The 25,128-nt window shown below is 48.4% G+C and overlaps 9 protein-coding genes across 9 annotated transcripts; 5 read left to right on the plus strand and 4 right to left on the minus strand.

Moving 5' to 3' along the window:
• Positions 1 to 333: 333 nt before the first annotated feature.
• Positions 334 to 4,156, minus strand: N7479_004926 (DNA repair ATPase SMC5; the record flags this gene model as incomplete). Its single annotated transcript, XM_057252623.1, has 6 exons — positions 334 to 1,452; positions 1,503 to 1,630; positions 1,686 to 1,758; positions 1,814 to 2,704; positions 2,760 to 3,671; positions 3,728 to 4,156. The coding sequence occupies 6 exons, from the start codon at positions 4,154 to 4,156 to the stop codon at positions 334 to 336; spliced, it is 3,552 nt and encodes a 1,183-aa protein (XP_057111948.1).
• A 203-nt stretch (positions 4,157 to 4,359) lies between these two features.
• N7479_004927 (uncharacterized protein) lies at positions 4,360 to 4,755 on the plus strand (the record flags this gene model as incomplete). Its single annotated transcript, XM_057252624.1, has 2 exons — positions 4,360 to 4,470; positions 4,567 to 4,755. The coding sequence occupies 2 exons, from the start codon at positions 4,360 to 4,362 to the stop codon at positions 4,753 to 4,755; spliced, it is 300 nt and encodes a 99-aa protein (XP_057111949.1).
• A 496-nt stretch (positions 4,756 to 5,251) lies between these two features.
• On the minus strand, positions 5,252 to 7,305 carry N7479_004928 (ankyrin repeat and BTB/POZ domain protein; the record flags this gene model as incomplete). Its single annotated transcript, XM_057252625.1, has 3 exons — positions 5,252 to 6,851; positions 6,915 to 7,000; positions 7,072 to 7,305. 3 exons carry the CDS (start codon positions 7,303 to 7,305, stop codon positions 5,252 to 5,254), a joined length of 1,920 nt encoding a protein of 639 aa, XP_057111950.1.
• Positions 7,306 to 7,833: 528 nt separating this feature from the next.
• On the plus strand, positions 7,834 to 10,143 carry nimA (serine/threonine protein kinase nimA; the record flags this gene model as incomplete). The annotated part of the gene is made up of 3 exons (XM_057252626.1): positions 7,834 to 7,885; positions 7,943 to 7,995; positions 8,056 to 10,143. The coding sequence occupies 3 exons, from the start codon at positions 7,834 to 7,836 to the stop codon at positions 10,141 to 10,143; spliced, it is 2,193 nt and encodes a 730-aa protein (XP_057111951.1).
• Positions 10,144 to 10,894: 751 nt separating this feature from the next.
• Positions 10,895 to 11,827, minus strand: N7479_004930 (WW domain binding protein 11; the record flags this gene model as incomplete). The annotated part of the gene is made up of 1 exon (XM_057252627.1): positions 10,895 to 11,827. One exon carries the CDS (start codon positions 11,825 to 11,827, stop codon positions 10,895 to 10,897), a length of 933 nt encoding a protein of 310 aa, XP_057111952.1.
• A 1,442-nt stretch (positions 11,828 to 13,269) lies between these two features.
• N7479_004931 (uncharacterized protein) lies at positions 13,270 to 13,866 on the plus strand (the record flags this gene model as incomplete). The annotated part of the gene is made up of 2 exons (XM_057252628.1): positions 13,270 to 13,545; positions 13,636 to 13,866. 2 exons carry the CDS (start codon positions 13,270 to 13,272, stop codon positions 13,864 to 13,866), a joined length of 507 nt encoding a protein of 168 aa, XP_057111953.1.
• Positions 13,867 to 15,191: 1,325 nt separating this feature from the next.
• N7479_004932 (ribonuclease P Rpr2/Rpp21/SNM1 subunit) lies at positions 15,192 to 15,848 on the minus strand (the record flags this gene model as incomplete). The annotated part of the gene is made up of 1 exon (XM_057252629.1): positions 15,192 to 15,848. One exon carries the CDS (start codon positions 15,846 to 15,848, stop codon positions 15,192 to 15,194), a length of 657 nt encoding a protein of 218 aa, XP_057111954.1.
• Positions 15,849 to 16,133: 285 nt separating this feature from the next.
• N7479_004933 (ATP-dependent RNA helicase SUB2) lies at positions 16,134 to 18,206 on the plus strand. Its single transcript, XM_057252630.1, has 5 exons — positions 16,134 to 16,412; positions 16,932 to 17,342; positions 17,401 to 17,761; positions 17,817 to 18,074; positions 18,136 to 18,206. The coding sequence occupies exons 1-5, from the start codon at positions 16,160 to 16,162 to the stop codon at positions 18,179 to 18,181; spliced, it is 1,329 nt and encodes a 442-aa protein (XP_057111955.1). The 5' UTR covers positions 16,134 to 16,159; the 3' UTR covers positions 18,182 to 18,206.
• A 4,262-nt stretch (positions 18,207 to 22,468) lies between these two features.
• N7479_004934 (ketopantoate reductase family protein) lies at positions 22,469 to 25,040 on the plus strand (the record flags this gene model as incomplete). The annotated part of the gene is made up of 5 exons (XM_057252631.1): positions 22,469 to 22,502; positions 22,590 to 22,710; positions 22,760 to 22,800; positions 22,872 to 23,301; positions 23,357 to 25,040. The coding sequence occupies 5 exons, from the start codon at positions 22,469 to 22,471 to the stop codon at positions 25,038 to 25,040; spliced, it is 2,310 nt and encodes a 769-aa protein (XP_057111956.1).
• Between the last annotated feature and the right edge of the window lie 88 nt (positions 25,041 to 25,128).

Genomic DNA, 25,128 nt, shown 5'->3' on the forward strand with positions numbered 1-25,128 from the left:
ATGAGGTTCAAGTTCACTGCGGCTCCCTTTGTTTTGGCCCCATATGCATGATCGGCCGCTCCGTGTCTGTGCGAAAAGTGCTTGACCCACGTAGGATCATGTGAATCTCTGATATTCTTTATATGAAGTATACAATATATATATACAGAAGTTAAATAATGTTCATCACTACATATGTTGTATTCCGTAGATATACTCCTTTTTTTTTCTCTCTTAAAATCAGATGTCTACCATAGAACCCTCCCCGGTCGAACCCCGGCCAAGGTTCGGGGAATTAAAGGAAACTGGGTAAATTGGGTATCGCATGAGAATAAATTAATCCCGAGAACTTCGTTAGGCATAGACATCCACTTGCCCGCTGCTCTGCATGACTTCCGATCCACTGGTGATCGCGTTGGCGGCCACTTTCCTCATGCTCCGAATGGCCTTTTTGAAATTGGTCCTGTCATAATCCTCCGGCATATGTTCTCCACTGTAGATGCAAAGCACACGCATACCCGGTTTGTATGACAGTTGTTCAAGCAGCTTCGGTGTAATTAGGAAATACTGACCACCTCCGCCGCCGCCGATGACGTTGCCATTCTCGTCGGTTTCCTCGGTCTCACCCGCACAGGCGATGTCGACCAGGCGTCCATGAACCATGCGCTCGTTTCGCGGGTCCATACCTTGATTGATCTCATCGACAACCCGGAAAGGTGAGGCGGAGAGCGATTGGAGTGCCATGAGATAGAAGATGGTACTCACCGCCCGCTCACCACCAGACTGGCGATGTGAATCTAAGACCGACAGCCCTGCGCCCTCACGGAATTGAACGTGAATCACGATCGACCACTCCCCGAATTCGCTCGGACCAGGTTCGCCATTGGGCCCAGCTTCACCTTCCACTTTGCCTAAGGTGACCTGGCCAGCGCATCCGATGCGGCGGAAAGAATCCCCAAAGGCATCGCTGATCTTCTCGATGAGCGCTTCCAATTTGGGCTCCCAGTCCTTCCGGATGTCCGCGATGGCGTTGCCAAGTTCCGTAAGCTTATCTAAGAAGTCGGCGAGTTTGGAGCGCAACTTCTCAATGGCCTTTTCACGGTCTTCGAACTCCTTGATCATGTGGCTACTACCGCCATGGGTGAGTTCCAGCCGGGCCTTCTCGGAGTCAATGTCGGCTTCGAGTTTATCCATGTCATGATCATCCAGCTCTTCGAGTAGAGCTTGCGCATCGGGTTGGTCATGTAGCTCCCGGCTGATGCGCTGAGCTTTTTGCAGGATTGCTCGGGCCTTCACTTTAGATTCCCTTAATTTAACAGTAGCTTCCTGGGCTTCTCGTCTCTTTGCTTCTAGTAACTTCGTACTATCAATGTTACGATGCCGCAAGGTCTGAAGATCGGAAGTCGCCTCCAAGAATAGGATCTCGACTTTCATGAGCTCCTCATGAGCTTGGCGGAATAATTCAACAGCATCCTGCATTGTGTCAGATGAAAGTAGACAAGACATGTCACTGATGAACTTACAGCATATTCGACAGCGGCCTCAGCCTTTTGGATTGCAATATCGTCTTGCCGGTTGCGAATCTCACGAACCCTATCCCGTACCCCTTCAAACATCGCTGTAATATTTTGAACTTTGGCCTCTTGTTGAGCTGTAGTTTGTTTAGATAAGTGCTAGATGGCAGAAGGACAAGAAATGAAACATACAGATCTTCTCTGGGATTGCCCGGTATTGAGTGTGAGCTGTCTGTTTTGTGCTCTTTTCTTCCTCAATTTCTTTCTGCAGTACAAGTTAGTTGGATGTGCGATAAAAGTAAGAGAACTGTGCAAAATACCGTGTCTCGCTCGACCTGCTCGTATTCTTCCTGTATCTTTAACAAGGAAGCCCTTTCGGACTCAATCTTTCCCTTGATGTCTTGCAGCTGTTCATTCCATAAAGTGATGTTCTCTTGGTGTTCACGTTTAAGGGAAACATCAACAGGCTGCTCGGTCCACACTTGGGCAGACTTGATCTCTCGAACCCGGGTTGATGTGGCACCGGGTCCATACTCTCTACGCCGGGTCACCTGATAGCTTCTTTTCCCAGATACCCAGGAGCTCAACAAACCCTCTTCCAAGCGGGCAAACACTTCATTTGATATTTCACGCAGTCCAATAGGAGTCGAATGCAGGTTCTTTTCACTGCACAGCATGGCAATGACAGGGCTGGGCCCGACCAGAAAATCTTTTGCCCAGCCATCGAATCCCAATTGGGTAAGTTGATCATTGGACATTGGAGGTTTCATAGCATCCAATGACAGCGAGCAGGTGCGGATGCTGATATCATGGAGTTTTAAGGTTTGGTTAATCGCAAGTTGCAAGGTGCGGAAATCATTCCTGCTCTGCACGGTGAACGACGTGAAGTCTGTCTTCTGGAATAAAGACTCGACGGCGTCGGCGAACTTGGGGTCGGTGATTGAGCATGTAACTATTGGAGGACCGAAGACTTCTTTTTCAAACTTGTCTTGGTTCTCAAGGAGCCATCTATAGGCTTTCAGCGTATCATAAGATGCTTTCTGCAATTTCAGCTCTTGTTGGCCAGCGGCTGAGTCCAAGCTGCTCAACTGGCGTTCGGCCTGCTGAATATTCCTTTGCACTTGCTGTTGCTGGCTCTGAAAGGGCTGCCTTCTGTCCTTAATCTCTCTGGCCTTCATCTCAAGCTCGCGTTTCTCGAGTCTTTTCTCTCTCTGATTTTGTGATAAGCATGCCGGTTCCGATATTAAAGAATGTAGGGTTTCTTACCAATCTCTCGTTGTAAAATTCTGGGTCGAACTCCACGGGCTCCTCTTCTTGTTGGCGTCGAAGTCTATTGATAGCTTGCTGAGCTGATGCTGCTTCGGATTTGTGCCTTGTACCACTCTTCCTTTCGGCCTCAATCCGATCGTTGAGATCCTTTATCTTATTCTCAAATTCCTCGATTTTTTGGCTGCGGGCAGTGGCGACCCTAGATGCCTGGTCAACAGAATCCTTTCGGCCATCTTTCACACCGTTCAATTGCTCGATATAAGCCTCTTTGGCGTTGACGGCACGCAAAATAGGCTCGTTTTCTGCTTGAATCCGAAGATATTCTCTTTCGACTTCAGCTTTGGTAACCTTCAGGGCCTCGACAGCATTGTGGTGTTCCTTATACTCCACAATTGGACGGCAACGTTCAAGGATCTCGATTTTCCGCTTGATTCCGGCTCTCTGACGCATTCTTTCGACATCAGCTCTTTGCATTTCTTGGCGATTCTCCATATTTTCAAGCAATTCCTTGTCGCCACTGTTGTCCATCTCAAGTTTCTTCTGCTCGGCTCGTAGCCTCTTCAAGGCATCATGCCACTGGGTCATTTCCGGACCAGCTGCTGCTCTTTGCGTAGAATGCAGAAGCTCAATCGGTGTAAGTGCAGCAAACTCAGCGACTTTATCCTGAGGAAGGAACTGGCAGAGATTGTCTACTTGAATGGCGAACGACTGAGCCAGTTTCAGCACATCATTCTTAGAAGCAGGGGATCCATTGAGTGTGAATGAGCTCTTGTTGCCGTCGCGCTTGATAATTCGCTGGATGACAGGATTGTTACGGGTCTTGGGCGGCCCGCATAGTTCAATCTCAATCATAGCCTCTCGGGCCCCATGCTTTACAAACTCGCCTAGATCTTTAGCGCGTCCAAGATGCTAAAGATAAATGTCAATACAGGGGTGGCTGTGCAGTATTATAATCCGAGTCATACCTGAGGTCCCCATCCCAGACCCAAGCAGATGGCACAGACCAGGGTGCTTTTGCCAGTTCCATTTGGTCCAATGACCATGTTGAGCTTTGGTCCAGGATGGAACTCTGCGGACGTGTAGGTCACGAAGTTTGTCACCTTGATCCGCACGATCGCGCCCGGCTTATATCCACCAGGGCCAAGGCCATCGTGGGCTATCGCAGGCGGGGCCTGAGAAACTGCTTCTGGTGTTTCGGATGCAGCATTATCTCCGTCGCTCTCTTCTTCGCCTCCACTTTCGCTCTCCTCTCCATGTTCCGATTCCTCATCGCTTTCAGCGGGGTTGGGGCGGGGGCGTTTGCGGCTCGAAGGTTGGGTTGGGGGAGTAAACTCAGGGTCTTCGCTTTCCTCATCCTCGCTGTAAGGTCGACGACGAGGACTGCGTGGTGCCATGGCGGTCGGAACCCTCAAGGAGATGCAGAGGGAACTTCATGGGCTGTCTGTCAAATTCGCTTTGTCCGGGCTTTCTTTGTTCGAGTCAAACGCGAGGGAACGCGTCCGCGATCAATAGAAAGTCTAATTTAAGTAGGCGGTGAGATCCTTGAATTGGCCAATTGGTTGCGACCAAACAGCTTCGACTTTATATAGCACTCACCATGCCTCCTCCGAATATCAAACGGTTGATATTAACTACTGCGGTAGTTTCTATCACTATCACAGGCACTCTTTATGGAGCTGGCATTAAAACAAATCAAGAAATTGCTGAGGTATGAACGAATCCATCTAGACCGAAGCTATCCATCCGTTTATCTCCAATCATGTCATTGAATCCCATTTTTGATTTAACAATTTATGCAATATAGACAGTAAAGAAGCGGCAAGAATCGACGTTTGATGAGCAAACCAAAGCCCTCCAGAATATGCGCTCTAACTTGATCGCTCGGAGAGGCATACTCGAGAACCAGATACGAGACTTGGATGCAAGGGTGTTGGAGAAGCAGCAGAAAGGCATTGGTGGTGATGATCAAGATCGACCAAGTGGAGGGCGATGAGAACCACGAAGTTTTGCTGAACGGAGGCAACAGATTCACAACTACCGTTTAATGCGAACCAACCCACGATGTAACCGGCACGCTTTGATCCACCGAAGGACCACCCACCACTCTCTATTCAAATGCAAGGTGGCGGTTATCGACTAGTTCCAGCCTGGCCTTAACGCACATTAGCCGCGCAACAAGCTTCCTACCAGACCAGTTGCACTTGAAGGTGATCTTCGAGTCCTGCGTCGATGCAATCCAGTCATGGCCTGGGAAGTCTGGAAACATTGAATGCTCCTATCGGCGGATTAGGCTTCATAAATTTGACTGCTTGTTACTGAGGTAATATCAATATCTTCATGTACATAACTTGATCTACTACCTCTGTTTATAGACAAAATTACATCCTTTTCCCTCCGGTCTAATCTGCAATGAGTTTATCATCATAAAGTTTCCATCAGAGAAGCTGTTGGTCGACTGGCTCAGAGGCTACTGGCAAAATTCAAAATGCTTAAGCCTCAAGGTTGAGTCTTTCCAACAAATCATCCAGCTTCTCGAGCAAGATCTCATAGTTCACTGTATCTTCCGAGAATTCATCCTCGGCGACCGCACCGTCCAGAGTGCGAATCTCCAAGGGATGGCCGTGTGGCTGGTGGTCGTGGCTAGGGATTGCTTCCTTGGAAATACCCAGGGTCTGGACACCTTCCGCGATTTTTATGACTTCTTCCGGCTGCTGGTCTTCATCAAGATCTTCCAGTAGTTCTTTTTCATCCATCATCTCATCCAGACCAGGCTCATCAAATCTAAGTCTAAAGCGCTCTCCAAGATAGAATCGGATATCGTCCAACATCTCAATGGAATCAGTTTCCTGTCTCGCCTTGATACGAGATGCTGATTCTTGGATCAACTCCGCAAACTCCGGAGTATCTATATGTGCTTCCAGTCGATATGCGAGATATCGAGCTGCGAATTCTTCCAATCGCTGCACGCGCGTCAACCACGCAGCTCGAACAATTGAGTAGATATCGATGTAATCTTCGTCTGCCGTACCCCGAGTTTTCGCAGCCTCAGCCTGGGACATTCCAGCACTGCCGAGGGTGCTGATGACTACAGCGGCTTTCGTCTTCAGCTTCTCTATGAAGAGCATATCTGCGGCGAATAGGACATCGACAGCAATTTCTAAGGGGAAATCGGCTCTTTCAGTGTATAAGAATGTAAGAATAATTTCCAAGACCTCGGGCGAACAGTTGACGTCGATGATCGTCAAATGCTCATTGAGGTAAGCTTCGCGAAAGGTGGATGTGAACATTGCCTGGAAAAATTCAGACCGTAAAAGCATTGCGCGATGGCATGGGAAGATCACTGATTTCGGTGCCTCTAGATTCTTCTCATTCGCGGTCGAGATAGGGCCAATGGGAATTGAACTAGATGTACCGTTGCTGACCGCTGGTGTGTCATTGTCCGCTTCTTCATCTTCCTCGGGAAGTTCATCCGCCCTCAGAAGAACATCAGCGAAAATCGCATTGCTTCGATCCCACTTCACTTCGTTCACTTTAGAAGTCTCCAACTCAAGCTTGTTCCCCAGAATATTCTTCCGGAACCATTGTTCCATTTGATCTCGGCCCTTGGAAATATCGTCGGTTCTTCTTTGTCTGGCACGTCTCCTGTCTCCACTATCAAGAATACTGTCTAGAAGACCGGGGATCTCTAAGTACTTAGAGATTCTATCCACCCCTGCAAAGGTTTCGGACTCCGTGAAGCCTGTCCCTGGCCCACTTCTCAAGTCCCGAGGGGCTTCTCCAAAGTACATGTATTTGACAGCGGCACCAAATGCCTCTGGGGGAATGGTGCTGGGAAGCTTCCATGTTGCAGATTCTGGTTCTACGGCTGGTTTACCATAGAAATATGGAGAGCGCGCCGCGAGGATGAATTTGTGGAGGTGAAGGGATTCGTCGGATGCAGTCACAACAATATCTGCTGTTACTGGAGACTCCCGGGTAAGAAGCGAAGTTATATGCGCAGCTAGCGGCTGCAGGGGATCCGTGGACTTAGAATAGTCATACTCAAGGAGGAGGTTTCGTATCCGGTCGTTTAGGGCATTATAGAGACATCTATAGAACCCGCGTTGTTAACTCTAGTCGCTTTCACTCTACAGGGAACCAATTGCCTTTTACCTTTCACCCTGAAATGTGTCTCGCTCACAAAGTGCACCAGACTCGAGAAGAAGTTGCACAACTTCATAATGACCACAAAGACTCGCCTTCCAGGTTCATCGGTTATTATGTGGTACGCGGGATTGGCACGGTCGATTTATCAATATATTGTACTCACTAGAATCAATGGAGTGTAATCATAGGGATCACGAGCATTGACATTGACGCCCTCGGTGATTTTCTCCTGGCAGACTTTCAGATCACCCTGACGACATGCGCTGCATAGTTCACGGAATGGCTCACTGAGATCTAGAGGGTTATCATCTTTAATGGTGCCCTCTCTGATCAGCCTCTTCTCATTGCCCAGGCTAATCTCTAGCTGGTCCTTCCGCAGCACAGTTGGCTCATCCATCATGCAGGTTGCCAGGAACAGGTCGAAGTGGGATGAGGCAAACGGCGGGGCGGAAACATGCCTATCGATAAGAAACACGTGACTATGCAATATGAAGTCTGAAATTGAGGTCTTGTATATGCATTGTGTAGATATCTAAGTGGTTCCAATGTTGAAGTATATAGATATACATGTAAATATATATATTCAAGTATACATACTACGTTCCCACTTGGCTGTAACAATCATAATTGAACAAACGTCATTCGCCGTTTTGCCTTTTTACGACCGTTTGATCGGCCCACCCCACCGCCTACTGGGTTGAGGAAAGCGCCATAATCACCGTTGCATAGCAACGACCACCCAAACACCCATCTTCAAAGCTCCAATTCATATTGCCCTGACTCTTCCTCAAATCTTCAATTCTGCAGTCCGACTCTTTTTTACTAACATAGGATCTTGTTTCATAACGTTCATGCATCATTGACTCTCTGATACTTCTGTTTCGTCTTCACTTTATTGTCCTGAACTCTACAGCAATCTATAGCCATGGCGATTGCTTTGGCTGAGGCCGATAAGTATGAGATTTTGGACAAAATTGGTAAATGACTCAATCCATATGCTATATATTCAGAGCTAATCTTCTATATTTATTCAGGTTGCGGTTCCTTCGGGATCATTCGCAAAGTTAAGCGAAAGTCAGATGGATTTGTAAGTGTAGTGCATTGCTGGCATCTTGCAACCCAGACTAACCTCAACCTACTCCTATAGATCCTATGCCGCAAAGAAATCAATTATATCAAGATGTCGCAGAAAGAACGCGAACAACTTACTGCCGAGTTCAACATTTTGAGTTCCCTCCGTCACCCAAACATCGTCGCATACTATCATCGAGAACATCTTAAGGCTAGTCAAGACCTGTACCTCTACATGGAGTACTGTGGCGGCGGAGATTTAGGCATGGTCATCAAGAACTTGAAGAAGGCCAACAAATATGCCGAAGAAGAGTTTGTTTGGCGCATTCTCTCCCAGCTTATCACTGCTTTGTTCCGGTGTCATTATGGCTCTGATCCTGCTGAGGTCGGATCGAACATCTTGGGCCCTGCTCCCAAGCCATCTGGTCTCAAGGGAAAACAGGGGCAAGTCACTATCTTGCACCGCGACCTGAAACCCGAGAACATCTTCCTCGGTAGCGACAATACCGTCAAGCTGGGCGATTTCGGCCTGTCCAAGCAAATGCAATCTCACGACTTTGCATCAACTTATGTTGGCACACCTTTCTACATGTCACCGGAGATCTGCGCGGCTGAAAAATACACCTTACGCTCCGATATTTGGGCGGTTGGCTGCATCATGTATGAGCTCTGCCAGAAAGAGCCCCCTTTCAACGCTCGCACCCACATTCAGCTAGTTCAAAAGATTCGCGAGGGAAAGTTTGCTCCCTTGCCTGATTACTATTCACCAGAGCTCAAGAACGTTATTGGAAGCTGTCTGCGGGTCAATCCCGATCACCGCCCTGATACTTCCGCTCTGATTCATCTTCCTATCATTCGCTTGATGCGCAAGGAGAAAGAGGTCGTTGACCTCGGAAAGACCCTGCGCCGACGTGAGGAGGTTGCTGTTCATAAAGTTCGCGAAATGGAACAGAACCTTGCCAAGAGGGAATTAGAAAAACAACATATCAAAGCGGAGATTGAAAATACTGTTCGACGAGAGTGGGAGGTCAAGGCACGCTTGGAGATTGATCGTCAGGTGCAAAGTGAACTCGAACGACTCCGCAAAAGATTTGAGTCTGAAGTGCAAGAAAGGGTTGCTATTGAGGTAAAGAAGTACAAGCACAATGCTTCCAATAGCAACACCTCCCGAGATGACGTATTCCGCACCAGTACTCACGGCTCTGGGTCCTCTCGATCCAGCAATCAAGGCTGGCGGTCTTCTCGGTCTTCTGCCAACATGACAGACGACAATGATACTAGCCCCTCACCAAGTGCCGACATTACCCAACTGTCTCTCGGTTCTCCTCCTTCAAAAGCCCGGAAGCAGCCGAAGAAAGAGACACGAACGCCATTTTGTCGGTCCAAGACCGTTGCTGATTCACCAGTGGATGTTCAAATGGCTGAGCCGTCACCTATTTCAATTGCTTCACTTTCCTTATCCCCTCGCCGCACTTCTGGCCAAGGAGGCGCTCGAAACATCTTTGCAGAGGCTGAGCGGAACAAGGCTAAGTGGGAGCCCACCCTGGCGTACTCTGACGATGAGGACGACACCCCCGACTTGCCCTCACCAACTCGACCCAAAGTGAAGCCTGACCCATTGAAGGCGCCTCGACGACCTCTGCTTCGCCAGAACACTGCGGCTCTCATGCAGAAACTTAGCACCCAGCCTTCGTTATTCCCTTCAGGCGGGACTCGTCTCCCTCAATCGACAAGCGTGTCCGCTTCCCAGTCTGATGAGCGCAGTGCAAGTGAGAGCAGAGCCAGATCTCCTCACCGCCGTCTAACTAAAATCCCATCATCCGCCAACCTCGCTGCCGATGCGGGCACCTCACCAACCCGCAAGAGTGCTTCGAAACAGCAACCTGCTCCCGCTAAGAATGGGGGTGGCGGCGAAGAGATGTTCAAAGCTGTTATGCAACGCAACATGGGTGGCCGCACTCTGGTCGAACTCGCACAGGCGAGAGCTGGAGGCCGTCCGATGGATGAAGTCAAGCGTTCTGCCAGCGACTCGCGCGCTGGCGGTCCCACCATGAGCGTGAAATGCTCTGAACGTGATGCTCCTGCTATCTGGAACCCTGAACTGGATGAGATGCCCAGCCCCTTCCTTGCCCGTGGCAAGAAGATTATTCGCAACCTGCGGTAGTCTTTTGCTCGGATCAAATTTCCTTTGCATTTACTTTGTTCTTTTGTTCGGTTCTGGTTTCTGTTTTCTTATGGCGCCCTGGCGTAATCGGAGTTTGTTATGGATTGGAGGTCTTTTTTCTTTTCTTTTTCCCCTTGGATCTGGGTTTGGTTTCTTTGGTTTCGTTGGAAACCCTCATTTCTCCTTGTTGCTCACCGTTTTCGGTTTTCGCACTTCGCTTCTTGCGCATACTTTTCCACTATGTCACGGAGTTGGCCCTAATGTTTTCGGAGCATCCTTGCCACATGCAAGACACGGAGTTTGATACACATGCCCATGGCTCGTCCATGGCTCTTTGCCCTCGTTGGCACACACTTGCCTCCTCGACTCGACTCTTTACTACCTTTTTCCTTTGTTGTTTATGCCGTCACGCCCCTTTCCTTCAAATAAGGAGATCATTCAATTCTCTTGTACATTTACTTGCATTAGCCATGCATTGACTGTTGAATTTTTGTATTTTGCTTGGTCGTTCTCTAAACGATTAATTAATTCCCGTCGTATTCCCCTCGATTGCAAATATGTTCCTTAATGGTCATATTGAACTAACATCTGCAGCGTTAGCCCTAAGATACATGAACAGTACACCTACCATCATTCCCTCAAACTACTCAATATATGGAATACATAAGTATGTACGTCTGATCAAAATCTGCTGCGTGTTACATGCCTCACGTTTAATGAACCATTTTATTCAAAAGGTCAGATATTAAGCCTACGCTTCCTCATCTTCGACCTCTTCTATCTGAACAAACTTCTGTTTCTGTTTCTGCTCCTGCTCCTGCTTAAAACGCCGCTCCTCTTCTTCTAACGTCAACATCCAATCTTCCTCCTGCGGCGAATCGCCAGCCTGTTCGCCAGCCTGTTCGCCAGCCTGTTCGCCAGCCTGTGCTTCCGGGGCGGGGCCGGCATTATACCCAGCCTTTTCAAGCTTGTCCATCTCTTCTGGTTCCAATAACTTCCCCTGTCCCTTGATTGACTGCTGTTTCATCCTGACCGCTGCCGGAACAAACTTCTTGGTTGCCTCCTGTCGCAGGTCCCGAATCTGAGGTTGCGCTTCGTAAACAGTCTTGACCACCGGAGCCGCCGTTGGACGAGACGGCAGTGGGTGGGGACCAGTGCGCTCGATTCTGTCTTCTGAAGGCACATTTCCATCCCGTCTGCGCTGGTGCTGGCGTAGGATTGGTGGCGGTGTATCCCGCGGCATGGGTATCCTCCGCACATCCTCATCCGTATCGCTACTGTCACTATCACGAGGCATTCGTGTTTCATCTGAGCCTCGTCTTCGCTTCCCAAGCACGCCATCGCCACCACCCCGTCTACCACCATCACCCTGGCGGTCTCCTCTGCCGCCGCGATCGAACTGGGGTGCCTTGTCGCCAAGAGCTTCACGCGCCTTCAGAACTCCTCGCAAATCCTTTTCTAGCGCTTCGAGAAGCTCCTTATCACGTGGCCGTAGTTTTTGTCCTGATTCCTCGGCTTCTTTGAAGCTGTTGATCTGCCGCTGAATTCGATCTGGGTTGCGCCGCGCAAGTTTCTCGTTTCGCCGCGCTAATGCCTCTGCTTTACCCTTTTTCAATTCTTTTTGTTTATCTGCCTTCCGCTGTGCAGCGGCAGGGTTGACTGAGCGCTCTTTGTCTTTGGCCATGACGTCGTATTGGTGTTGGTAATGGGATTGGTGTGTGGATGGTCCGTAATTATTGGTATGACGTAAGCTAGCTGCAGGAGCCGGTAACAAATGCGACGTCCTCTTGTCGAATCAATTCCAGGGCTCACAAATTAGGTACTGGCACCGACGTCTGAACTTCGTGGCGGTTTCACACGTGAAAGGTGTGTTTGGAAACCAGAGTTCGGGGCGCAGACCAGCAAAGAGGGCACGCAATGAGAATAGCTGATCGGACTAGCTCGCAGAATGATATGCGATCAGTGCGTTAAGTCGCCTCGACTGGATCGATCGCGTCGGGCCGTCAGGTCGAGACTGCAGGTGTCCGGGATTAGGATTGGATGGCGCTCGCGGGCGGAATGCGAGAAAGCCTAGGAACAAGCGGTGTGTCAAGTAGAACTGCCGGTTTCAGCCTCACAGTCTAGGCAGGCAGTGCTGGGTGTGGTAGTAGCGGCTGAGTAAAGGAGTTGAAGTTGAAGTTCAAGTTACAGAGCAGTGCAAACATGGAAGACTTCCAAGGTTAAGCCTGGGATATTTTTGACTGGCAGAAAATCACCTAACTATTTAGTCACATACAAAATATTCAAAGCGGAGAAATAAGCGGTGTATTCCAATCCCAATCAAAGTGAAGTCTTCTGTTGCTGCAGTTCTCCGTAGAGAAAAGAGTGGAGAGAGAGAGACATAGGAGCTGTCCTATCCATGGTTCGAAATTGGAACTACAACTACATATCGAATTTATATCTTCCCACGATAGCATTCAATAAACTAATATCATTTCATATATATATATATATGCTCTTGATTCTCTTATCTTTCTAGCGAACATACCACAGAGCCTCTTGATACTCCCACATCGAGATAGGTGCAGAGCCCAGCATCTAGCCTAAGCCATGCAATATCCAATATAATCCAAAATCGTCGAAGAATTACTCGAAAGATGAAACGAAGTAAACCCCGATATTAAAATAAGAAATATATAATGTACTAAATATTGCTTTTTCTTGATTTTTCATTCCATCTTCAAGCCCCTCTTTATGGGGAGATCCGAGGTATCATATTTCCGCCTAAGCCTATGCTCCAGAACATATAAAAGCGAAATTTCATTAGCCTCTTCGTCGGGGAGTGTAACTGGTTTCCCTCGAGCCGCGCGCTGTCTAGTTGCCGCCGAACTCTCAGCGGCTCACACCTTGTTTCTCCGCCTCTTTTTTTTTCCCCTTTTGATTTCTCCTCATGAGGGAAACAAGAAGCTTCCCTCCCCTCTTTAGCCGCCAATAGTCGCATTCCCCGGTTAGACTGCAGTATATCGCAACCGCTCCTCTCTACGTCTTCCATCTTCCATCATGACCTGTGGTCCGTTTGGTCTCACATCGAGTTTGATCGGCGCATCGTAGACTGTCGCGGTCGGAGTATGTCTCTGCCGGGACCAAATGTCCGTCTCAGCCTCGATTCCCGACACTTCGCTTGGCCTCACCTCCTCCGAGATTCAGATGCTCCGACAGCAGCAGCAGATTGCCCTGCAGGGCGGCCACGCCGGCAACGGGATAGCCAGGGGCAGAGGCACCGGAAGAACCAGCAATTCCAGCTCGCGCGCAACCAGCGCTGCCAGCAGCCAGGGGCGTTTGCTACTAGACCCTATGAGCCTTCGCGCGCTATCGCACCAGCTAGACGGGTTGCAGGCTCAGATCAGTCACCGGATCGAATATGTATGTTTGCCCCTTCCGTGGGTTTTGCCCGCATGCCCGTATCATACAGAAATCACATTTCGTTGTTTTAACATGAAACATTCTTGCTAGCTCGAGGACCAAATGCAGCGCTCCATCCAAAACACCTACGACCGCGCGGGAAACGTCATTCGCAATGCCGATGCCGAAATTGCCCGCACGCGTGAGATTTTGGCCTCCATCGATGAGTTGGACAATGAGTTAGCGAAGATCGCTCATATCTGTGATATCGTAAAGTCATTCCGTGGCCGGATCGAGAACTTAGATCACCGCATTGACCAAAGTTCTCGGCGCCGACGATGATTCCTTCCCATATACACATCCCCTCCATATACTTTAAACTCTCACCTATCTTGAAACGCCCCGAAAGGCCGTATACGGTCATGCGTTCTGCACATCTCACATTTACTTGACCACTGGATGGTCCGACCGATACACACCTATATTTTCTCCACACAAGTACCCGAAGCATATCGAAGCCGACAGAACAAAAAGAAACCAAAACTATATATCAAATGTGTCCCCACGGACTCTTTTCTTGAATGTGCGCCAGCCACCGTATTCATATATGTCACATTCATTGGTCTGGTTATCTACTTTATGAAACAAGTGACTGAAAGAAATGCATGCCTGGCGGTATTATTGAGGCGAAACTCCGGTTTTGAGCATGCGAACTCGAAAGCACTGCAGTATTTTTTTTCACGACTGCTTGAGCTGCGCTGATGATGGCTATGGCAACTCGGTCCCACTTGGTACTGGAAATCCATGAGATTTTATGACTATCATGAAGGATTTTTAATGTGATTTCAAGCGCATAAACACGACTCGTCTTTGTGTCTTCCTGTTTGATTTGATGCTTCTGCTATTCCCCCTGTTCTTTCGATTCCCCTCTCTGCATGTTGCGTGTACATTGCTTTGGTTTTTTTTTTTCTGCGTTGATGTTGGCCTATCTGCATCGCTGGCATGATTATAGCTTGGCTTATGGTGTTCTGCAATATAATTGGGAACAGTTTCTTCAAACTTATTAAATCGTACATCACATTGCATTGGGTCCAAGATTGACGTGAACATGGAAAGGTCAGGGTCTGAATTTGAATAGCAGATCGTCGGTGTGGTGGCTAGAAACACATTGAGGCTACTCTCAGATTTCGAGACTGCTTCCCGCGATGAGGGTGGAAATCAGTACCCTGGTTTGACACCAGTGGTCATTGTAGCTAAGATCTCATTGTAAATGCCCCAAAAGCGCGGTCAACGGCTTTTCATGGGCTCCTTGGTTATGCCGCAGGATGAGACAATGCGCATAGTGTAAGATTCAATCTGTGGAAGCCATAGATGAATTTGGCGGGTGCGATTCATGTCGCTGGGACAGCCGCAACATTGGCCCAATATTGGCCTAATATCGGCACGTTCTCTCCACGAATTTGATCGCTCCTCCATGGCGCCTTGATCATTCATCTCTTTGCTATCCCAAAAGCGAGTGCACCGGCCTGTTGACGGGCCCGCCCTGAATGTGTGAGTGTGACCACACAAGTTTTGTGTTCCGCAAGACGTTGAGACAATGCGCAAGCCGTAAGATTTTACATAGGGAAGTGGCCCCTGGGATAGTAGAAAAATTCGGCGGGTGCTATTCACGTAGCAGGGACATTTGCAACATCCAACATTGTCACGTCTTCTTCGAGTGCTTCTCCTTGCGACGCCGATGTATCCACTTTTGGTACACTCACATCGCGTGGCAAGACCGAGCCCTTCTCCTTACGGCGTTCGACAAGTTTTCTCCCACGTTTCTCAGTCTGAGGGAATCGTTTTTCAGTCCCGCATGAGAGGCACCGGACGACTAGCACATCGGCCCAAGGCTTCTTGCCACCGTGACTTTCGTTTCTGATTTCATGCAAGCAAGTCACTCCCGGCGCTAAAATTGTATCACAGCGCTTGCAGACTGATCTCTTCAGTGTGACCGGCAGCCGAATCTGCGTCTTCATTGCCACGGCGCGTAGATGTGATACACATACCCTTGAGAGGTTTCTCAATGGCTTTTGGGTCTTCTGTTGATTCACGGAGCAGATTTGTTGATTGGTATCTACTGTATGGCCATTCTTCCCTGGGCTAACATCACTAGCAACTGAGTTGTGCTCATTGTTGTGAACTTGAGCGTTCTGACTCTTGGCAAGTGTAGATTTGCCCTGGAAATATGTGGCGGCTTGGTGTAGGTAATCCAGCCGGGCTCGAATATGGCTCTGAGAGTTCTTGGAATTTTTGACTTCCTTCTTTCCCTTGGCTTTTGCCATCTCGAAAATTCGACTGATCAATAAGTGGATATCAAGCCTGTTTGCTGCCTCTAATTCGAGAAAAGCTTCCTAATTGACGCTAAACCAAAAGCGGTGAGGCTGAATAAACCACGTGATTATCCCTTGGTGAGGTCTTCGTCGCTACCGCCTTGCGACTTCTTCCCCTGCACCTTTGTCTATCGATAGACCTGCCACATCACGGTCCATCTCTTCTCTTACTATCCCTGTCCTCTTTTCACTTCATCCCCTACATCAACTCTTCCTCTCGCAATACTTTTATCTCTTTCACCACTCGCCTATTTTACGTCGCCATGTCTCACGAGGAGGATCTTATCGACTACTCTGATGAGGAGCTTCAGACCACCACAGCACCGACCACCACTGCTGCGCCTGCCGCCACCAATGGCGATGCCGACAAGCAGGGCGACTTGACTGTAACCGGTGGCCGTCCCGACAAGAAGGGCAGCTACGTCGGTATCCACTCTACCGGTTTCCGCGACTTCCTGCTGAAGGGTGAACTTCTGCGCGCCATCACCGACTGCGGCTTCGAACATCCATCGGAGGGTTAGTCTAACTCATTATTCCCACAAGCGTTCCTCCATTTGTCCAATCTCCAACGTCCGTCCATCCTCGCGGGAAGATTCTTCTGTCGGTTTTTTGGCAATCAGTCGTGTTTCGAATCTGCAGACGACATGAGGATTATTGCTCCTGAAAATGGACAATATCCCTTACAATATATATGCATTGGTTTCTGTGCCATTCTTGCGCTAAGCGCGAGCCTCCGTACCCAAATCCCACGTACTTCGTGGAGATTGGTGCACGCGGTGGAAGACTGTGATATTTATCACGTTTGACTCCTTGTGAGGCGCACCTCATGTTGTCTGCAGAATATAATAGGATATCCACAAAAAGCATGGCTTTTGAATGTGATATACATTCACGGTGGTTTGATCAAGCGGTGGAAGATGACCGCCAACGCATCAATTTGATGTTGTCGGGGGATGGACGGACATTGCGAGACGGATATTTTTTTGCTTCTTCTTTCGTCGAACTCAATCTAACATCGGCTCCGCCTTCCAACAGTCCAGCAAGTTTGCATTCCGACTTCTATTCTGAACGTCGATGTTCTTTGCCAAGCCAAGTCCGGTCTTGGTAAGACCGCGGTCTTCGTTCTTACCACCCTTCACCAATTGGAGCCCGTTCCTGGCGAGTGCCAGATCCTGGTCATGTGCCACACCCGTGAGCTTGCTTATCAGATCAAGAACGAGTACGCCCGTTTCTCGAAGTACTTGCCCGACGTTAAGACTGCAGTCTTCTACGGTGGTACCCCAATCCAGAAGGATGTCGAACTCCTGTCCAACAAGGACACTTACCCCAACATTGTGGTTGCCACTCCCGGTCGTCTGAACGCGCTGGTCCGTGACAAGAAATTGTCCCTGCGCAACGTGAAGGCCTTCGTTCTCGACGAGTGTGACAAGATGCTTGACCAGATTGGTACGTACATGCGAGATACAACTCGATTATCACATCCCCACTAACATCTCTCCCTCAGACATGCGCCGCGATGTCCAGGAAATTTTCCGCGCAACTCCCGCCGATAAGCAGGTTATGATGTTCAGTGCCACCCTCTCCCAGGAGATTCGTCCTATCTGCAAGAAGTTCATGCGCAACCCGCTGGAGGTCTATGTTGATGATGATACCAAGCTCACCCTGCACGGATTGCAACAGTACTACATCAAGCTCGATGAGAAGGAGAAGAACCGCAAGCTGAATGAGCTTTTGGACAACCTCGAGTTCAATCAGGTCATCATCTTCGTCAAGAGCACCCAGCGTGCCAACGAGCTGGACAAGCTGTTGCGCGAGTGCAACTTCCCTAGTATTGCAGTTCACTCTGGTGTCAGCCAGGAGGAGCGGTAAGTCCACCCGAGGTTTGGCATTGACCGCAGCAATTTGCTGACCTCCATCTAGTATCAAGCGCTACAAGGAATTCAAGGAATTCAACAAGCGTATTTGTGTTGCCACTGATGTTTTCGGCCGTGGTATTGATATCGAGCGCATTAACCTTGCCATCAACTACGATCTTCCCGCCGACGCTGACTCTTACCTGCACCGTGTTGGCCGTGCCGGTCGTTTCGGTACCAAGGGTCTTTCTATCTCCTTCGTCAGCAACGAGGATGACGAGAAGGTCCTTAAGGAAATCGAGAAGCGCTTTGAGGTTGCCCTTCCGTAAGTTTTCGTCGCTTTCAAATAATACTATCCTATAGCAAAAGGCTAACTATCTTCACAGCGAGTACCCCGAGGCCGGTGTTGACTCCACCACCTACATGGCTTAGGCATGTCCAGGTGAAAACTACGTTGATGTGAAATTTCTTTTACTCTTTCCAATTGTTATGGCGCAATAGCTCGGGGTTTGATGTGTTTTTCTCTGCCGTTGGGCACTGCCTCTGCCCTCCTGTGGTTTTGAATTGAGGTACTACCCTTCCATGTACTCGAGAACAGCAATGGAAGCAAGAATGGGTTAGCCCTGCACGATTGCTCAACCGTATCCTGACCGTATCCTGACGGGAACCTTGAGATCTCAATTTGGACGATGTCATAGTGTTATCGATGTCTACGAGACAAGTCAATGCCGCAGACAACCAGATAGAAATATGCACCGCCCTGCGGTCGTGGTTTCAACCAGATGACCAAGGACCCTGCCAAGATCCGATCCAGCCAGAGTGGATATAGACACCAGAATTCAATCTCCGATCATCTGTGCTTCTCGTGGTTCGCCCATATCTGTCGGAGGTGGTCCACCTGTAACTCTACAAGCCTAAGAATAAACCCCCACCATGCAATAATGTATTTCCAAGCTGAATATAGGTATGTATTCGGTGGTCACGGTTCCAATCTGACTCACAAAGTGTTCGTATCAACTTGGCCATCCTTTGCCCGATCCGTGTTTAGTGATGATATTTCCACCAATTCGAGGCACATGTTGATCTAGGCAGAGTATGTTTACTCAATTTTCAGGATTTCTGCCAATTCAAAGTCAATACAGCTATTTGGGGTAGTTATAGTTATAACGTTGTTTGATTTGTAACAAGTTCAATATTAGGATGAGCTCGTAGCTTTGCAAAAGAAAAGATTCCCCTGCATGCTGCAGGGAAATGATGACAACAGCTAAGCTGAACTCACAGCTAGGAAATTGGGATATTCAGTAAGCAGCATATGGATGCAGATAGACGATCTCGTATGATTGTCAAAAGTCTTTTTTGTTTTTCCTACTTCGAGCGTACTTTGTGCTCAGGCATGTATATATATCTCTCTAAAGTTTAAAGTGAACATAAATCAACCCATGTACGGCCGTTAAACTGTGACACCAAGAAACTACACGGCATAAATAAAGCACAAAAATAAAAACAAGACCTGAAATATAAAACACAATTACCTAATGTACTACCCTCCAGGGCTGTTTGAGGCGAAAAACTTCAAGTCAAAACACAGAAAGTGGTCTAGCCTGAACACACTAGAAGATGGAAAGCCACTGGGTAGCGCATCAAGAAAACAAGGCAGAGACCTCGGGAGAGGCTAAACACCCTCCGAACCCCGTGGATTTTCAAGTGTCCACCAGGGGGCTGTCTCGCTTTAGCGTCTTGTTGTGAGTGGCTCTGTGTCAGGGTTTTTGCAACGACGGTCTGCAGAGTTTGCGTGCGCGTGATTTGAAAACGCTTCATATTTGTAACTATAACAGCTACAACATATAACGTACAGAGTACTCCGTAGTGAGTCGTACATAGCTACAATGCACATATAGCTATCTCAACGCCGCTAACCCAATCAACCAGACATAATGAGAAATAGCGTTGAGACATGGTCGATCAGAAATTATGATAGGCCAATGGTTGTGCACTGATACGATCGAAGGACCACCTTAGTACGGAGTATTTTCTGTATTCACAATTCCTATCACACTTTTCTCCTATTTATTTTACATCCGCGAAGTTCCGAGAGAATTCGACTATAACTGCATATGGGTTCTAGGCTTTAACAATCCAGGGGCCACTTGGGGCCACTATAAGATTAATTCGGTTTCAGTGAGACGAGGCTTGCATTTGATATTAATTTATGGCAAACCATGGTATTTAATATTGGGTACTTAGACGCGAGTACATACACAGTCCACAATTTCAACAACAATTACCGATATTGGGCGGGGCACTGTCATGACATCTGTGGCTTTCCCGTAAAGCCATAGAATCATTCATTCCAAGCCTTAGTTAGGTAAGTCTGATTTGTGGCTGAGGGACAACAATACATAGCTGTGATATTGAAGATCTGCTGTTTCCGGGTCTCCGCAAACGTGGTTTGTACTGCCAACTGTCGGCATGGCCACATATCAACATATTTGAATGTGTGTTTTGTACGAAGTACGGAGTATCTTGTACGGAATAGATTATATAAATGCTATCTACGTTTGTCTATCTCCGGCCTTGAACAGAGAAAGAGAGGTATCGCATGTACTGTAATCAGTGCAGTTCCACCTGCACAACGGGTTATTATTTGTACGGAGTACCATATTTGTTTTTATTATTACGTTGCATGTTCCCCAAGAGGCCTGGACTAGTTCCAAGTGATAGACCCCGGCTTGCAGATGTGATCCATGTTCTAGCCATTCTATGTTGGACCGCAACAGTACACGTTGCAGCCACGGCAGCCATTGCTTGCATTTTAAACTCTTTGAGTCATGAAATAGGAGTATTTTTTTTATGTTATCAGATTGAATGAACTAAAAAGAAATCCCCGATATCAGAAAGGCTCTTGGGGTCCCCTTGATGCGGTCGGACAAGCTGCAAACATCGGCACGCGCGTCGATCATCACTTTGGTATGCTGGGATTATCAACACCGCCTCCCCTTTCTAAGGTATGTGGATGGTCGATCCTGAACATCCCTTGTAATTCTCTCAGCCTCCTGTCCTGTGCAGGACCGATTGGTGAGCCACCGATCCCCCCAGAATTGGGCACTTTAAACGAGTTTAAATGCATGAAAAGTCCTGGATATTCTTGCCCAAGCATCGGGTTTGATGCCCTTTTTTGTAAAAAAAAAAAAAAACAATCATAAAATTACAAAAAATAATTAATTTACTCCGTACTCTTTTCTATATAACTTCCAGCAATACAACATTCTTTTACAAGGTTTAAGAATGGTGCGGTTGGCGGGGGGAGGGGATATACAATCCTTCTTGTCATTATTCCAAGTGGCACAACATCCGACGTACAATGCCCGGTGGCCATTTTCTGTGGTACATTAGTTTGATTGTCAATTGGATGTCGATCCGGGATACAAAATTGATGCGTTCGTCTGCATGTTATGTGTGAACCAGGTACCCAGGCACCTTGTATACTTTGTACAGGGATTTAGAGGGAGCTAAACCAGATCCCCTTGGAATGGTTTGAAGAATGTGCCCAATACGTTGTATTGATAGGAACTGGAGAGAGTGTATTCGGTTTTGAATATATACCGGAAGACAAACCCGCAGCCTCTCCAGGAACAAGCAAAAAGTACTTGATTTGCCGAGATCAACTTTGTACAAAGTAGGTTTTACATCTTTACGTCCCGGTAGAATGTGGATTTTTAGAGTGGAGGTAGATGACGAGAGAGACGCGGCATATAACGCGTAGATTGAAACTCCCCAACTTATAATATACAAGGGAAGGCCAGAAGCAGAAGAGAATCAGTTTCAAAATTACACAGTATCCTGTTTTTTAGGTGTACTAATATAAATTGGAAAAAGAAAATCAGTTTTAAATCAGCTAAATCAGCTAAATCAGCCAAGTTAAATATAGTATCAGACTATCAAGGCACCAATAAGTAAAGTACATGCCCAACTTTCAGGTCTAGCAGGTATAGATTACTATACATAATTGAAATGCATATATATATGCACTTGACTATTTAAGATCTATATGTTCAAATATCTCTATATAAGATATATAAGAGAAATTCAAATCTTCAAGTGTATTGGAGAGCCGCAAAATGGCTAGAGATTGTGGAGGCTAGACCCTTTTACGGAGTCGAATGGATCCCAGAAGTGTATCAACCAAAATAGAAAGAGAGAGTAGAGAAGACCAAATATCAAGAACATCTGCATCCATCTATATTGTTTTTTTCCGTTCCAAGTCAAAATATTCTTATCGCTCCTTGATTTCCGTTTTCGGACTGAGGGGGATCCACGACCATTGAAGGCTTGCAAGTATCTAGGAGAAAAAGAAAAAGAGACAAGTTTGACCGATCGCATTCGTTTTTGGTTTTTACTTCTCTTTTTTTATTTCCCAAAGCGTGAAGTCAAGCGACAGAGACAGGAAGAAGATACGGCAAAAAAAGAAACTTGAAGGACAACCCTGTCTTTTTTCCCGTGTAAACTTCCATTCGAATTTCATCCTCTGATTACAACCTTGGAACTCTCCTTCCCTTTTTTTTTTTCCTTTCCTTATTCCCCATCCTTCTTCCTTCTTTTACCCTTTACTCAAACCCTTCGCTCTTTTCTTCCATTCTCTCTCGTTTTTCGAGTGTCATAGGGAAACCTGGGACATTTTGACCTGGGACTTTCCCGCCCAGTTCCTTCCAGATTTGAGAGATGGCTCCTCCTCCACGTCTGCGCATTCTGTCCGGTGAGTTCATCTTCAATCTCCCGAGGTCTTCAAATCTGAGATCTCAGGGGAGAAAAATGGTTCGTTATCTAACCAAGGCCTGTGTAGTTGGTGGCAATGCGATTTCAGCCTTTCTCTCATGGCGACTTCAGGCGACAACCTCCTGCGACGTTACGCTAGTATGGAAATCCGGATTTGATGCCGTGTCTCAATACGGTGTCTCATTTAAGTATGTATTCGACTTCTTGTGTCACAGGCAAATGGCTAATTCCCCTCAGATCAAAAGCATTCGGCAACGAACGATTCAAACCCCGACATGGTGAGATTCGGATCTCAACTCTCGGCCTGAGCCATGGCCAGAGTCCCGGCTGACTTGTCCCCGATATTTAGTTGTTCGTGCTCCCGAAGAAGCCTCATCCCGTGAAAATGCCTACGACTATGTCATCCTCTGTGTGAAAGCCCTGCCGGATGTATACGATCTTGCGTCCGTGATTGAATCCGTCGTCACTCCTCAGCACACCTGTATTCTGGTAAATACCACAAATACTCTCGGTATTGAAGCCCATCTTGAACAAAGATACCCTACCAACGTCATCCTTTCTCTCGTTTCCAACGTGGAAATCTCCCAAACGGGGCCCAGCGAGTTCGAACATCTCAGCTCGAGCGAGATTTACGTGGGCGCAACCAACAAATCTTCCTCCATCCCCACATCAATCCAGAACGACATGGCGGCGGCATTGGCAATGACTTTGAACTCCGGTCAGGTCGACTGTAAGGTTTCGGATAATATCAGACAGGAGCAGTTCGACCGGATGATAGGGTGAGTTCCTTCAGATTCGCTTGAATCTCAAAATTGCATGCTAAACGTCTCCTAGCTCGATCGCCTTCCATCCCGCAAGTGTCGTGTTCGACACCCCCAACCATACACAACTCCTCGATAAAATTGGTGTTCGTTCACTGATCATGGGCATCATTGACGAGATGATAGAGCTTGCCTCTGCGCAAGGTTGCTCATTCTCTAGCGACTTCCGGGATAAGACGGTCCAAAAACAGATTGCATTGGAGTCTCCGACCACAATGTACTCAGATTTCCAGGGCCGACGCCCCATGGAGGTTGAGACTTTCCTGGGGTCACCAGTCAAGTTGGCGATTGAGTCAAATGTTCGCGTTCCCCGAATCGAGACCATGTACGCAATGCTACACCACGTCAATATCGCCAACCAGAACAAGTCCCGGCAGGAGTCCCCTCCTGCATCCGTCATGGGTCAGCCGCCTCCCCGATTGTCTTCCGTGCCTCCACAACAGCGACCTATGATGAACGGTGGCCCGCAATCTATGCGTGGAAGCCGAACACCCTCAGGCATGGGCATGCCCCCGCAACAAAGACGAGGCCCACCCCCTGGTATGATGCCAAGAGGTCCTGGTGGACCGATGCCACCCTCCAACCGAGTTCAGCGCGACCCATCATTGGAGGGACTTGAAGAATTCAGCCATTTAGTTGTTTACGACGAACAGGGCGAACCAAGTATACCACCTCAGAATGGAAATGGGTATCCAGAGCCAGCATCTGGCCCCGTTTCTGAATTGACATTACGTGAGCGAGAGCTGGCTCTTCGTCAACGTGAGCTGCAGCTACGTGAACAGGAGATGAACATGCGCCGAGGCCCTCCCGGGCCAGGACGCCGTGGACCGGCTCCCTCCCGCCCTAATGCGGCCTTTGACGAAGAAGATGAGGATTACTTCGACCCGATGGATACCATGGCGATTCCTCACATCGACCCTGACAGTGTCGATATGATGAGCATGACTTCCCGCCGAGGGCGCAAGGCCCCTACAAATCACAGCCAGTTCCGTAAAAACCCCGAATTTGGCGCAAACCCTCCTAGCTCTGGTGGCGGCCGGCCTTCCTCATCGGCATTCAACCGCTACTTCGGCAGGAAACGTACCAGCGACCGTGTGATGCAAGAAATCCCGGGTCTCCATGACTCACTCATGGACAACCCCATGATGGGCTACTCTTCCAACAGATATGGAGCCGTTGACCGAAACCAGATGCATGTGGATTCTCGCGCCAATTCTTTAACGGCCAGCCACATGGGCGACTACCCACCTCGACCCTTCCCACAGAGTCGGCGAAACAGCCAGACTCCTGGAATTCCGTTCGGCGGACCCCCGGGACCCCATGGACATCCTGGTCCGGGAGGCCCAGGAGGCCCTCGGATGGGCCGCCCTCCAATTGCGCGTGAACACAGTCTTGGCCCCCCTGGTGGACCTCACAATGGACAGCCTTCACCTACTGGTAACATGCGTACGCCGGTGCCGCGGTATCCTCCAGGACCAGGAAACCCGGCAGGGCCGCAGCAAGTTGAGCAACACTATGGGGTGAGCAACGCGTTCCCCGCTAAGGGTCCTCCCAAGAACCAGAATCTGACCGGAAGTGCGAGCGCCAGTGCGGGGAGCGGTGATAGTGGAGCAAGTGCAAATCTTGATTCCGAACCCTCATCCCACAGCAGTCAGATCAGCCTCGGCGACCAGGGGATTGCAGCACCCGTTCGCTAGAAAAAAAATAGCCGGGGTTCCCTCCGCTTTTTCCACTGACTGACCGACGTTTCCATAATTCCCTTTCCGGCATTGCATTCTTCCTCGG

This window comes from Penicillium vulpinum, assembly GCF_028829585.1.
Source record: "Penicillium vulpinum strain IBT 29486 chromosome Unknown utg000002l_segment0_segment0, whole genome shotgun sequence".
NCBI classification, from domain to species: domain Eukaryota; kingdom Fungi; phylum Ascomycota; class Eurotiomycetes; order Eurotiales; family Aspergillaceae; genus Penicillium; species Penicillium vulpinum.

Excerpts from the sequence above, each read along its gene's own strand:
- N7479_004933 (XM_057252630.1), top strand. The coding sequence starts at position 16,160 with ATGTCTCACGAGGAGGATCTTATCGACTACTCTGATGAGGAGCTTCAG. Across the intron at positions 17,762-17,816 it reads GGTGTCAGCCAGGAGGAGCG|TATCAAGCGCTACAAGGAAT; the intron begins GTAAGTCCACCC and ends ACCTCCATCTAG. Across the intron at positions 18,075-18,135 it reads CGCTTTGAGGTTGCCCTTCC|CGAGTACCCCGAGGCCGGTG; the intron begins GTAAGTTTTCGT and ends CTATCTTCACAG.